Raw genomic sequence first — 12,500 nt, 5'->3', positions numbered from 1 at the left:
GTTGCCTCGGGGGTCATGCAGGGGGTCTTTGATGCCTGGAACACAGCTGTAACCAAAGAAGTTCCCCACAGCTGGTGTAAAATGAAAAGAGAAAGAGATTAGAGAACCAGAACCAGGTTATTCTACAGTCACATATATAATGATATTGAAGCTTCAATACATAAGATTTGCAAGATTTCTTCTGCATTTATGTGAAGTCTCTTTTGGAGACAGTCATTTGTTGAGTTTTGTTGTTAGATACATACATTTATAAGCTCACAGTACCCAGTGTTGTACACGATGCACTGAAGAACTCAGGCAAAAATGGAAGGACTTTGTGGAGAATCCAACCAGAGTAAGCAAGTAAACACGCAAAGCAAATCTTAGATATTGATCTTTTAACATTTTGTCAACTTCATACAATGTGTAGTCTTTACATCATGGTGGTTTCAGACAGACATATAAAATAAATAAATAAATAAATAAATAAAAACATTAAATGATATATGAATGAATGAATGAATGAATGAATATTCCACTGAATGTTTGTTTTACCTTATAGATAGATAGATAGATAGATAGATAGATAGATAGATAGATAGATAGATAGATAGATAGATAGATAGATAGATAGATAGATAGATAGATAGATAGATAGATAGATAGATAGATAGATAGATAGATAGATAGATAGATAGATAGATAGATAGATAGATAGATAGATACTTTATTAATCCCAAGGGAAATTGAAGTATTCAGCAGCTTTACATACTGCACAAGAACACAAAAAAACAGACAGACCAACACAGGTGGGTTGGTAACCAGGCTGACATTAAGGTTAGTATATATACTCTAAAAAACTTGCTAAAGAACTTACTCTAAGAAAACTTTCTGTACAATACTGTACATAGTACTGGGGTACAACAGGAAAGATTCAATTGTGCTATTTTGTGTTCTGTTTGACATTTGTGCTGGGGTTATTTTCTGAGGCTAACTAACTCAATTTCTTAGCAATCAACTCACTGTATTCTCTATACTTTAGCCACACTTCTGTATTTTTCAATGCTTGTCTCTAACTTCACCACAGTTCAAGCAACAATTAGCTAATGAGCTAATGAGCTTGGAAAAGCTTTTAGCTAATGTATAAAACACCTGCTCCAAACAGAAACTTCAACAGAAGCTACATAAGAGTACATAAATCTTCCATACTGAATCTTGTTCAGGTTCCACATTCAGCCTAATTTTATCTCAAACAGGCCGGACCAGTAAGATAATAACAATAACATATAAATAATGAGAACTCTATATTTTTCCATTTTAGTTCTCTTTTAGGCCAAAAAAGTAAAAATACATGATGAAAACGTTTACATTTAAAACCTATCCTTTCACAATAAAATCTGAATAACCTGAACACCATGTACCTCCAGAAAATTACACACAATTTTAACAATATTATGTCTCAATTTACACATCTGCATTACAACTTACAGATCACAGTGGATCTTCAAATACACAAAACATTTTGGCAGGCAGAATGTTGTTAAAATATTTTTCTCAAGACAATTCAGGCTATTAAATTTTCTGTGTGAAAGGAAAGTTTGTAAATGTAAATATTTTCATAACATAATTTAATTTTTTTTCACATTAACCCAAGGATAAAATTTTGAGATGAAGGATTAAATGTTCCTTTATTGACTGAGAACATTCCCTCTGCTTTAAGCTAAATAAACTCTTTAAAACCCTTTTTGGATTTGTAGGTTAAAGTACTGACACCATGTTTAAAAGTTTCTTGGACCTCATGAAAAGTTCACTTTTAATGAGATATATGATTCTCACAGGACATCGATACTACAAAAATATCTGCACTGTTGCCCATGAAGTTCGGCACAAATATTTTTTACCTCTTCTCATGAAATGATTGTGACAATGTGATTTATTATTAATAGATAAAGTGTAACTGGGAGCAGTATGTAATCATTGCGACAGGTCAAAAGTGATTAAATATGAATAAAAAGTGGAATGTGTCTGAAAATGAAATTATTCCTTCTTTATGTGCAACAGTGTATTTTTACTGGTCCAACCCACTTGAGATCAAACTAGGGGCTGTATATGGCCCCTGAATTAACATGAGTTTGACACCTTTGATATTTGCAAATTCATCCTGAGGGTAGGGCTGGATCCTTCGGTGGGCCAGTTTTTGCCCGCAGGCCGTAAATTTGACACCCCTGCTTTAAATGATCATTAAAGGCTTTCTGCAAACAAAGTAAGACTCATTTTAGATGGAAGAGGAAGAAAAGAGAAAAAAAACATCAAATTGCCAAAAATATATAACAACATAAGAATTCAACTGCAAATACAATGCAATTTTGCTGTTTAATTGTAGGTATGACAGTCTTTCGCTGTGGTCCACTGTTCATCATCAACCCCCCACCCCCCACCCCCCACCTCCTACCTCCCACTTAGAGACACAGGTCCACTGTTATCTGACTGGCTATTTCCTCCACCTTACTCCATCCCTTCACCTCTCCATTCCACATCACTGCTTTCCCTGAAACTCTCACATTCCTTCCACTGATCACTTACACCCCATTCTAGATAGTTTTCCGCCTTGTCCAGCTCTGTCTCACCTCTGGGGAAGTTGCACTGTTCCCCCACACTGATTTGAGAGGTGTTAACGAGATAGCCAATTGGAACGGTCCACCCCACTGTGGTCCGTATACCAGGATGGCAGGAACTGCGCTCATGCATCTCCAGAAGGGACAGGTCTGATGAGGAGCGACGAGCCATGGCCACCACATAGTAACCGATACCATCTGGAGAAAGGGTTAGAAAGAAGAAAAGAAGGATAAAGCAAAGACAAAGACAAAACAGGGAGAAAAGTACAGATATAAAGCAACAGTACATAGTACATCTATGCCTGGGACTGACTCTAGCAGGTTATACAGAGGTGGCACAAGTACAAACTTACACAAGTACAAAGTATACAAAAAAGAAGTACAAATAACTCTGATTCTGATTCAGCTTCTTTAATGCAGTACAAAAGTACTTTAAGTGTGTGTGTATATATATATATAATATATATACACATACACACACACACACATACATATATACACACACACACACATATATATATATATATATATATATATATATATATATATATATATATATATATATATATATGCCACATATGCTTGTGTGCTTATTATAAAAACCAAGTGGCCTCTGTGTGCTCCCATGCGTGTGTGTGTCTCAGAAATCACACAAAATATGGAAAAAGCTGACTGCTGCAGTTTAGCATACTAATGGATTTTTGGTCAAGGAAGACAGTATCGAAAACAGCAAGTTCATAGGACCAATGTATTAGTAATTCTGGAATACAATAGCCTTACAATCATGTTGATATGCCCAGAACACTTTGGCGGTGACTGCTGGGCAAATGCGGTACAGCATGCACAAATACACAACAGCATATAATCTACCACATCTAGAACCCGTGGATCTCCACGGGTCAACGCACTAGTGTAAAGTTTAAGAGTTTATGTTTTCCAGTGAGCTGGATCTTTTTTTATGTTAGTAAACCACATTTGTTAACTAATGTCCAATATTATTATACATACATATTATTTCTAATATCTACAATGATTTCTATGCAGAAGACTTGGTTCATTTTTCTGTTGAAATCCTTGTGCATCTCTGCTGTTCCTTTACATCAGCATCTATGTGTAACACCAGCTTAGAAATGGAGTTCGCTTACATTAACAAATGACTAAACTCCACTGACTTCACTTAAACACACAAGTGTCCTACATATTGAACCTTAAACATCAGGTAAATTCAAAAGTTTGTCAAATATAAAGAAAACACATATAACAGCAGCAACAAGAGCAACAGAACTCCAAATATTGTAATTGCAATAGTTTTTCTCTCATGTCTGTTTCTTGTCAGGTCTTGTTATTTGTTATAAATCATTTTCATTTTGTTACAGTGGATACTTTAATGGATTGCCTTTTTGGTATGTGGTCCCATCCATTTAAGCCTTGATGTTAGTAAGATGAGGAATGATTCCAAATGGAAATATTCAATATTTCTCCTCAAATGCACTAAAACAAAAGTATGCGCTTGACTATTAAACTTAAGTGAAAACTAGGGAAATTTGTGCTAAAATGTAGAGTTAAAGACAAGAATAAATACTAAGGTACTGATACCTGCTACCTCTATTCAACCCATAAAGACCCAGTGCTACTTTTATTCCAGTTCCCAAATTAATTTTTCTCTCTATTTATTATAACATTCTCTCTATATATTTTTTTCCCATATTTAAGTTACTGGTCTTGTAGATGTACAATAAGGACATCAATAACTGGATGTAAAAACAAGTGTCTCCATCCACTGCATGATTTTTACTGGTGAATCAATGTTGGAGAAGATGATGGTGTTTCGACATTCACCAAGGAGCCTCTGAATGCCCAAACTGATTTTGAATGAAAGGGTGTCCTCCTATAAGTACTTGGGAATATGGATTGATGAACAGCTCTCATTTAAAGTTCATATTTCTAATCTAGTTAAGAAACTCAAATTGAAGATTGGCTTTTTTTTTTCATTTTTGTAATGCACTGTGAATTGCCCTGTGTATGAATTGTACTATACAAATAAATTTGCCTTGCCTTGCCTTTTAGAAATAAATCCTATTTCACTTTCTCCGCAAACAGCAAACCTGTGGAAGCCACCTTTCTGTTTGTGCCTGATTATGGTGATATACTGAACAGGCATGCAGCAACCACCACTTTAAGGAGCCTTGGTTCAGTGGATCAGGCTTCTTTACATTTAATTTCAAAAGCAAAATCTCTCCTTCACCTCTGCATTCTCTACGATTTAGTGGGTTGGACATAATTAACTATTTGTAGACAATGACACTGGTATATGTTCATCTATAAAGCTCTCCTGGGTGCCTGAATACCTTGGCACCCTTTGTTAGCTGTCATAGTTACCATCTACGAGCCTCCAAGTGGTTGTTCTTAGCTGTCCCCGAGTTCTGACAGACTATGGGAAAACGGCATTTTCCTACCATGCACCACAGTCATGGAATAATCTTCAAAAATGTCTTAAATTACATTCATCTCTGTTAATGATTTTAAAAGTATCATGGAGAATGCAATGAAGGTGGAATGTCACTGTTTTATGAGAGCCCCTTATGGTTGAATAATTGTTATTCCATTTTATTGTTCATTGCATATCATGTATGTTTTCATGTATGCTTTTTATATTATATATATTATATTTTTAATCTCAATGGGACAGACCTCCACCAAGGCAGATCAGTCCCCCCCGCATCACCACCAAAATTTTATCATTTGTTCCTTGTGGCAGTATCACCATTTCCTGAAAATTTCATTAAAACCCATCCAACCCCCCCCTCCCCCCATCACCACCAAAATGTAATCATTTCTTCGTTCTTCCAGTATCAACATTTCCTGAAAATTTCATCCAAATCCGTCCATAACTTTTTGAGTTATCTTGCTAATGGACAGACAGGCAGACAAACAGACAAACCCTGATGAAAACATAACCTCTGCCATTCCTTGGCGGAGGTAATAAAACTAAAAAAATAAATGGGTCATATTTGCTGACCATGAAAAGATGACAAACTGCATTTTACGCCAATTATTTACATGTATTGATAGAATTAGTGGATCAACAGGTTTTACATTTTAAATTACATTTTACATTACATACATTACATTTTTACATTTTAGATCAGTAGATGTTTTTGGTTACCAGTGGATATTTGGGTCTTTGAGGGTTAAATGCAGCTGCTTTTTCCAAACTGGATATACATGCCAGTGCTATGATATGTTAATTCATCTCTACAATTATAATTGTTCTATTATAATTGTAATGACATTTCCAACATTCCCTCCCTGATCTTGTTCTTATTGTAGATGAGGCAGCAAAGTGCACATATTTTATAACAGTAGAATCAGCAGAATATCAAAAATATGTAAATGTCATGATGTACTTAAGTAACTTTTGGTCCTGGGGCAACATTAGATTTCTCTGTGGGTCTCTGGTTGGAAAGTTTTGGCATCTCTTGACCAACAAGATTAATGAATTTTCTACTTGCATACTTCCCACCTCTTTATCTTAGCTGATTCCCGGTGCATTGTATTTACACAACTCAAACTGGTGACTTACCCACACCATTGTGGGATTCTCCAGCAGCCACATCCAGCCCTTGGCAGAGGCCGGCAGCATAGATGTCATCTGCAAACATGGAGCATGCATCCACTGTCCCATTCTGAGAAGAAAAAAAAAAACACTCAGTGTTGGATGTTGGGTTGAAGATGACACAGAGCAGTTATTGTAGTTTAGAATTTTCATTTTTGGTCAGTAACCTCCTGAGGCCTAGCAATACATTTTAGTCCTCTGCAGTGGACACACACACACAGCTTAACTTAAAAAAAAAAAAGGGGGGGGGGGGGGGGGCTTTCCACTGCAAAGGACATTTAAAAAAAAAAAAATGGATCTGAAGAAACTTGCATCATGCAAGTTGCCTGGATTATTCCAATCCAGACAATTATTTAATGTAAAAAGAAAACAGAACTGTCAATTACTGGTCTCAAGTGGTTAAGTTTTGTTTGAGTTTTACAAGTGCATACAGTGTTTTAGTTTCAGTTGAGTTTTTTCTGTTACTGATTTTATTTTATTTTGTACTTATTTACTGATTTTATTTATAAAAGATGGGAAAGGTTTATTATTATAGTTATGGTCATCAGCCGCTTATGTCTTAATCATGTTTGAATATTAATCACTCACATCATAAATAATTGCTTATTTCAAAAATAATGTCTGTATTTTGCCATGAATTTATGAAAACATTTAGATCAGATGATGTTAGTGATTAAAATTCACTACTAAAGTCATCTTATTTCATAGCAACAATTCCAATTGTACTGTTAACTGCAGTTTTTAATTTAGTTTTTCTTGTATTTTTTCTTTCAGTTATAGAAATCACTTTTTCACCTCTCAAGATGGTCCAAGTTTTTGTTAACTTTATTTACTCTAAAAAAAAAAAACGCAACATTACAGAGATACTACTATTCCATGAAACTGAAGAATCTTTCTGACCTTCAAAAAATACGTATTTCAGTGAATGTGACTAGAAGTAGATACAATAGAAATGTAACATCAAATCATTTTCGAGTACTACAGAAGATTTAGGGTCATAGACTGTTCAGCTTTCTTCCTATTATCCCCCCAAACTCTCATTTTCTCAAGTTCTGTAATGGACAAAATGATCAAATCAAGCTGGAGAGTCCGATGCCCCTTCAGTGTTTCCTCAGATACCTTTATTTTTTCCATGCAGTCCCTGGTGTTAAAGCCACGCACACACTGCAACGTTCCCCTAATATTTCTGGCTGTGGCATTGGAAGCAAGATCCAGACACTTCTGCTCCTCAGCATCAGACACCACACACCAGGAAACTGAACAAAACAGCAAAAAAAACTTTTCTGAGTAAGTCAGAATTAAATGCAAATCTCCCTGTAGAAGAGTTGACACTGTACAGGCACCTCACCCTGGTGTAAAGAGTATTTTTGGTTGATGAGCCAATTACCTGTGGTTTTTTGACTGGTGAGACATCTGACAGATAGAACAGGCAGAAGCAGGAGGAGAGCTAGAGGCAGTCTTCTCTCTAGATGCTCCATGGTGGTTCTGTTTGGAAACCTTCTTGGGATGGTCGCTCTAATGCACTGGAGAGGAGGATCAGGGGAAAAAAATCACAGACACTCCCACCCTGTCTTTATAACCTGCTCCTGAAACACAGAGAGGAAAAAAGGTGGAAGAATGAGGCAGGAGGGCCGGACAGCATTACTCTACTCCGTCTTCCCCGCCTCTTAAGTCCAAGTCCTCACCAGATAATCCTTCCTCCATCTCATGATAGCGGTATAGCATTTCCCCTCCAATTATTCACTGAGACTTATCCCCACTGGAGAGGACAGCAAGGAGACACATGTAGGCTTGGAGTAGTTCAGGTCACCTGGCACACAACATCGACCTGTGGGTCTTTAATTAAAAAAGCCATGGACAATGTGTCTCTGTACCGGAGCTGTGTTCATGGAGAACAGATACTGGCTGGGTCTAGCTCCGACTCACTGGAGACTAAAGCCCCAGGTAAGAAGAACAAACAGCACTGGCTATTGTTCATGGCCACAACCCAGTGGAGGGAAAATATATCGGCTACGTGACACGATGCTCCCTTTTCTCTCTATTTGCGCGCGCGCACACACACACACAGACACACACACACACACACACACACACACACACAAGTAAACTCAGTGGCATTTTGTAATTCTACTGCTTCAGAGCCAACAGAGACTTAAATCAATCCAATGTGGGTCGAGGCATCTGATCCTCAAATGGAACAAGGGAGCTCAGAGGACTTTCAGAGAAAAAAACATTCAAACTAAAGCTATCTATTATTTTTGAAAATGATTCATCTATTGAGTTATTTAGTTCAATTAAACAATCATTTGAATATGCGAAAATAGTAAAAATGTGAAACAGACATGTCTGAAAATGACAAACAACTTGTCCTTTATTCCAGAACCAGCTGAAACAAGAACCACAAAATGTATTAAAGTAAAAGGATATATATAAAAACATCTATATAGAAATAACAACAAGAATAAAAACAATATAAAAAAATATCTATAAACAACAACAAACAAGTCAATTGATAACTAATAAAATATGTGCACTGCAGTTTTCAACACATTTGGATCCAACTTACTAACTTGCTAACAACTGAATGGAACTAACATACAACTGAAAAAATAAAGACAAATATTTTTAAATGTTTGTGTTAAATCTTAAAAGTTTAAAGGAGTAAGGGATGGTTCCAATGAAGAAAAGTGAACACATAGACATGTTCTGCCTTTTTGCCCTTGTCTCTTCTGAGCTACACTCCATGTTGTTTGTGTTGATCCTGGTGTCACATGTGTCACAATAATCATTCATGTAAAACACAACAGTGGAACCAATGTTCTGCAGTGAAATTAAGGAAACAAAGCTTCGATTCAAATCTATCTGTGTAAATAAATCATCTCAGCTCTAGTTCAGACTGCTACAAATGTCTGCTCTTTATTTAGAGATTGTCATCTGAATGTAGAGTGGAAAGATGATGGCCTCTATCACTGGACAAATGTTGCAGTTGGATTGAAGATTAAAATGACGTTGATGTGAAGATTTGACTCTAGGTTGACATCACCAATGTTGATATACCGTATATATATATATATATATATATATATATATAGAGAGAGAGAGAGAGAGAGAGAGAGAGAGAGAGAGAGAGAGAGAGAGAAATTTGAACACTATGTACTAGACAAATATTCTGAATGTGATAAGTGAAAGAAATATACATAACAATAAAATATGTATTAAAATTGCATGCTATCTCAGTATTTTTAAAATTAAATTGAAAGTATGTTCATCTTCTTTGCTCTGTCTTTTATTTTTTAAATTTTCTACATTACGCATATGAGGTGTCGTGCTTATTAATGCGTACTATGGTTATACTGACTTCTACGGTATTCCTGCTGGAATCAGTTGGAGGACTACCCTGCCCCACAATGCATCTTGATGACAATGTTTGGGTGACGTCATATGTAGCTGGAAGGGAAAACAGCCAGTGGGTGGGTTGGGCTGCGGTCCTGTTTTCGGCTTATTACATCGTAAATAGCAGTAACTAAGATCATTTCAACGTAATGTGCGGCTGTGGACATATGACAGAATGAGTTAGAAGTTAAAGTTGGAGTGTGCCAGGTACGTTCGGCTTTTATGTCTCTCTGCGAGGAAGCCCTCGTAATGCTATCGGGGGGCGCTTTGTATTCTACAGCTAGCTTAGCTTTTAAAGCTAACAGCACCAGTATCGAGACGGGCAGCAGTCTGACTGATTGGCGCCTCCGAGGCGCTCGTAGACGGTCAGTATAAGCACTTGTATGCGTCCTGTTAACGTCAGCAGATCTGAAAACCCCTGGTCTATGAGCTTTCCGAAGTATAAGGCGCTAGTAGGTTCGCACCCTCATGAACAAACCCAAAGCCGTTGTCATTGAAGCTGAAGACGCTGGCTTGCTAGCAAAATGTGTAGCAATATTTTATTAATCAGCTCAACTTTAATGACAGCCGACACGGAAATTAGTAACGGGTGTCTTGGTTATAAATGAAAAACATCAGAATATGTCCATTGTATATAATTCATATTAATATGTAATACAGTGCAACAGTAGTATGGGGGTGATGAAATTATTTTTTGATGGGGTGCAGTATACAAGCCAGTTTTTGATTTTTTTTTTTTTTTTAGGATGTGACGTTTACTCCTGTGGGTGGTGCTTAGGTGCAATTTTTTGGACCCCAAGGCTCTTCTATCTTTTGTATAGGAAGGGGGGTCTTTTGCTCACTAAACAACTAAAACATTTTTAAACTACGCTTGAGTGCAGATGGTACTCACGGGCTGTATCAGGATTAGCTCGTTATTTAAATATTAATGTGGTTGTAAAATTATTTTTAGATGATTCCTATTGTCTTCTTCTTCATGTTAGACAGGTGGGGCAGTGCTCTAGCGCCCTCTATAGAAAAGCTGCCACTGAATAATATACTAATGTTTGTCAACGGATGTAGTTTCCTTAATCAATCATTTCTGTTCTCTTTTCTCTAGTACATATTGTACAAATTGTTTGTTTTAATAGGGTGTTTTAATATGTATATGTGTAAAAAAAAAAGTTCATCATTATACCAGTAATTGTTACATCCCTAATATATACACACATATACATACTACATACACACACGTGTGTGTGTGTGTGTGTGTGTATGTATGTATATGTGTGTGTGTACTATGTATATGTGTGTATATATTAGGGATGTAACAATTACTGGTATAATGATGAACTGCGGTAAAATTCACGACGGTTAGTATTATTGTTTCAAATTCTTATAATTATCATTAAAACCTTGTTTAATTACTGCACTTTGAAAACGGTGATACTGTTCACTTCCTGGAAAAGCAGCAGCACTTCAAGCACACATGCATGGTTTGCAATGTTTGGCCTCTGAAAACATGGCAGAAGGCACCCGCACAGACAGTGCTCTGGAGATTTTTTTCCTCCCACTAAAAGGACAAAGTCTTTGCTGCTTTTATATGCACATTGGATTTCAAGATAAGGGACATGAAACAGTAAAAGTGTCCTTTCTGTACCAATTCTTAAATCTAAAAGTCTTAATCTAAAAATTTTAAAGTATTCTTGGTTCTTATCTACAGTTTGCACAAAGTGCAGTTACCTCTTATGGCCATAAGGTGCCATCTTTAATGCACATTTGTATGTTGATGTTTCATGTTAACATTTTAATGTTTCTGCCAACAGAAAGTACATTGTGGGTGTTATTTTATTTGTTTGTTTGTTTTTCAAAATTAAACTTGGTTAAATTATTTCAGTGATAATACCGCAATAATAATGATTACCGTGATAATTTTGGTCACAATAACCATAATATGGAATTTTTATATCGTTACATCTCTCTCTCTCTCTCTCTCTATATATATATATATATATATATATATATATATATATATATATATATATATATATATATACTGAACAAAAATATAAATGCACGACTTTTGTTTTTGCTCCCATTTTTCATGAGCTGAACTCAAAGATCTAAAACTTTTTCTGTGTACACACAAGGTTTATTTCTCTCAAATATTGTTCACAAATCTGTCTAAATTTGTGTGAGTGAACACTTCTTCTTTGCTGAGATAATCCATCCACCTCACAGGTGTGGCATATCAAGATGCTGATTAGACAGCATGATTTTTGCACAGGTGTGCCTTAGGCTGGCCACAATAAAAGGCCACTCTAAAATGTGCAGTTTTATCACACTGCACAATACCACAGATGTCACAAGTTTTGAGGGAATATGCATTTGGCATGCTGACTTCAGGAATCTCCACCAGAGCTTTTGCCTGTGAACTGAATGTTCATTTCTCTACCACAAGCCATCTCCAAAGCTGTTTCAGAGAATTCATGAAGAAGACTGTGCGAGGAAAATGGTGGTCACACCAAATACTGACTGGTTTTCTGACCCCCCTGGACCACCCAATACAGTAAAAGTGCACATTTTAGAGTGGCCTTTTATTGTGGCCAGCCTAAGTCACACCTGTGCAATAATCCTGCTGTCTAATCAGGATCTTGATATGCCACACCTGTGAGGTGGATGGATCATCTCAGCAAAGGACAAAGGAGAAGTGCTCACTAACACAGATTTAGACAAATTTATGAACAATATTTGAGAGAAATAGGCCTTTTGTGTATATAGAAAAAGTTTTAGATCTTTGCGTTCAGGTCATGACAAATGGGAGCAAAAACAAAAGTCGTACGTTTATATTTTTGTTCAGTGTGTATATATATATATATATATATATATATATATACATATATATATATATGTGTGTG

At 36.3% G+C, this 12,500-nt stretch overlaps 2 protein-coding genes across 3 annotated transcripts in view; one reads left to right on the top strand and one right to left on the bottom strand.

The window, feature by feature from the left end:
* The window catches only part of otomp (otolith matrix protein), a 16,262-nt gene extending 8,145 nt beyond the window's left edge, over positions 1 to 8,117 (bottom strand). The window contains exons 1-6 of one of the 2 annotated variants that reach the window (XM_030126020.1): positions 7,896 to 8,117; positions 7,598 to 7,796; positions 7,330 to 7,466; positions 6,178 to 6,280; positions 2,607 to 2,792; positions 1 to 71 (exon numbers count right to left, since the gene is read on the bottom strand). The exon at positions 1 to 71 is cut by the window's left edge and continues 104 nt beyond it. In XM_030126020.1, the coding sequence (XP_029981880.1) occupies positions 1 to 71; positions 2,607 to 2,792; positions 6,178 to 6,280; positions 7,330 to 7,466; positions 7,598 to 7,688 (588 nt within the window). In that variant the 5' untranslated portion in view covers positions 7,689 to 7,796; positions 7,896 to 8,117. Of the gene's footprint in view, positions 72 to 2,606; positions 2,793 to 6,177; positions 6,281 to 7,329; positions 7,467 to 7,597; positions 7,822 to 7,895 lie in introns of those variants that run through there. The other variant, XM_030126019.1, reaches the window with a different exon arrangement.
* Positions 8,118 to 9,643: 1,526 nt separating this feature from the next.
* Positions 9,644 to 12,500, top strand: part of LOC115413278 (activin receptor type-1) — a 21,044-nt gene continuing 18,187 nt past the window's right edge. The window contains 1 exon segment of the mRNA XM_075353452.1: positions 9,644 to 9,810. The gene's annotated coding sequence lies outside the window, so the exon portion shown is untranslated.

Source organism: Sphaeramia orbicularis, chromosome 22 (genome assembly GCF_902148855.1).
Source record: "Sphaeramia orbicularis chromosome 22, fSphaOr1.1, whole genome shotgun sequence".
NCBI classification, from domain to species: Eukaryota; Metazoa; Chordata; class Actinopteri; order Kurtiformes; family Apogonidae; genus Sphaeramia; species Sphaeramia orbicularis.
The sequence above is the reverse complement of the archived record's forward strand: the minus strand, read 5'-3'. Positions and strand labels throughout refer to the sequence as shown.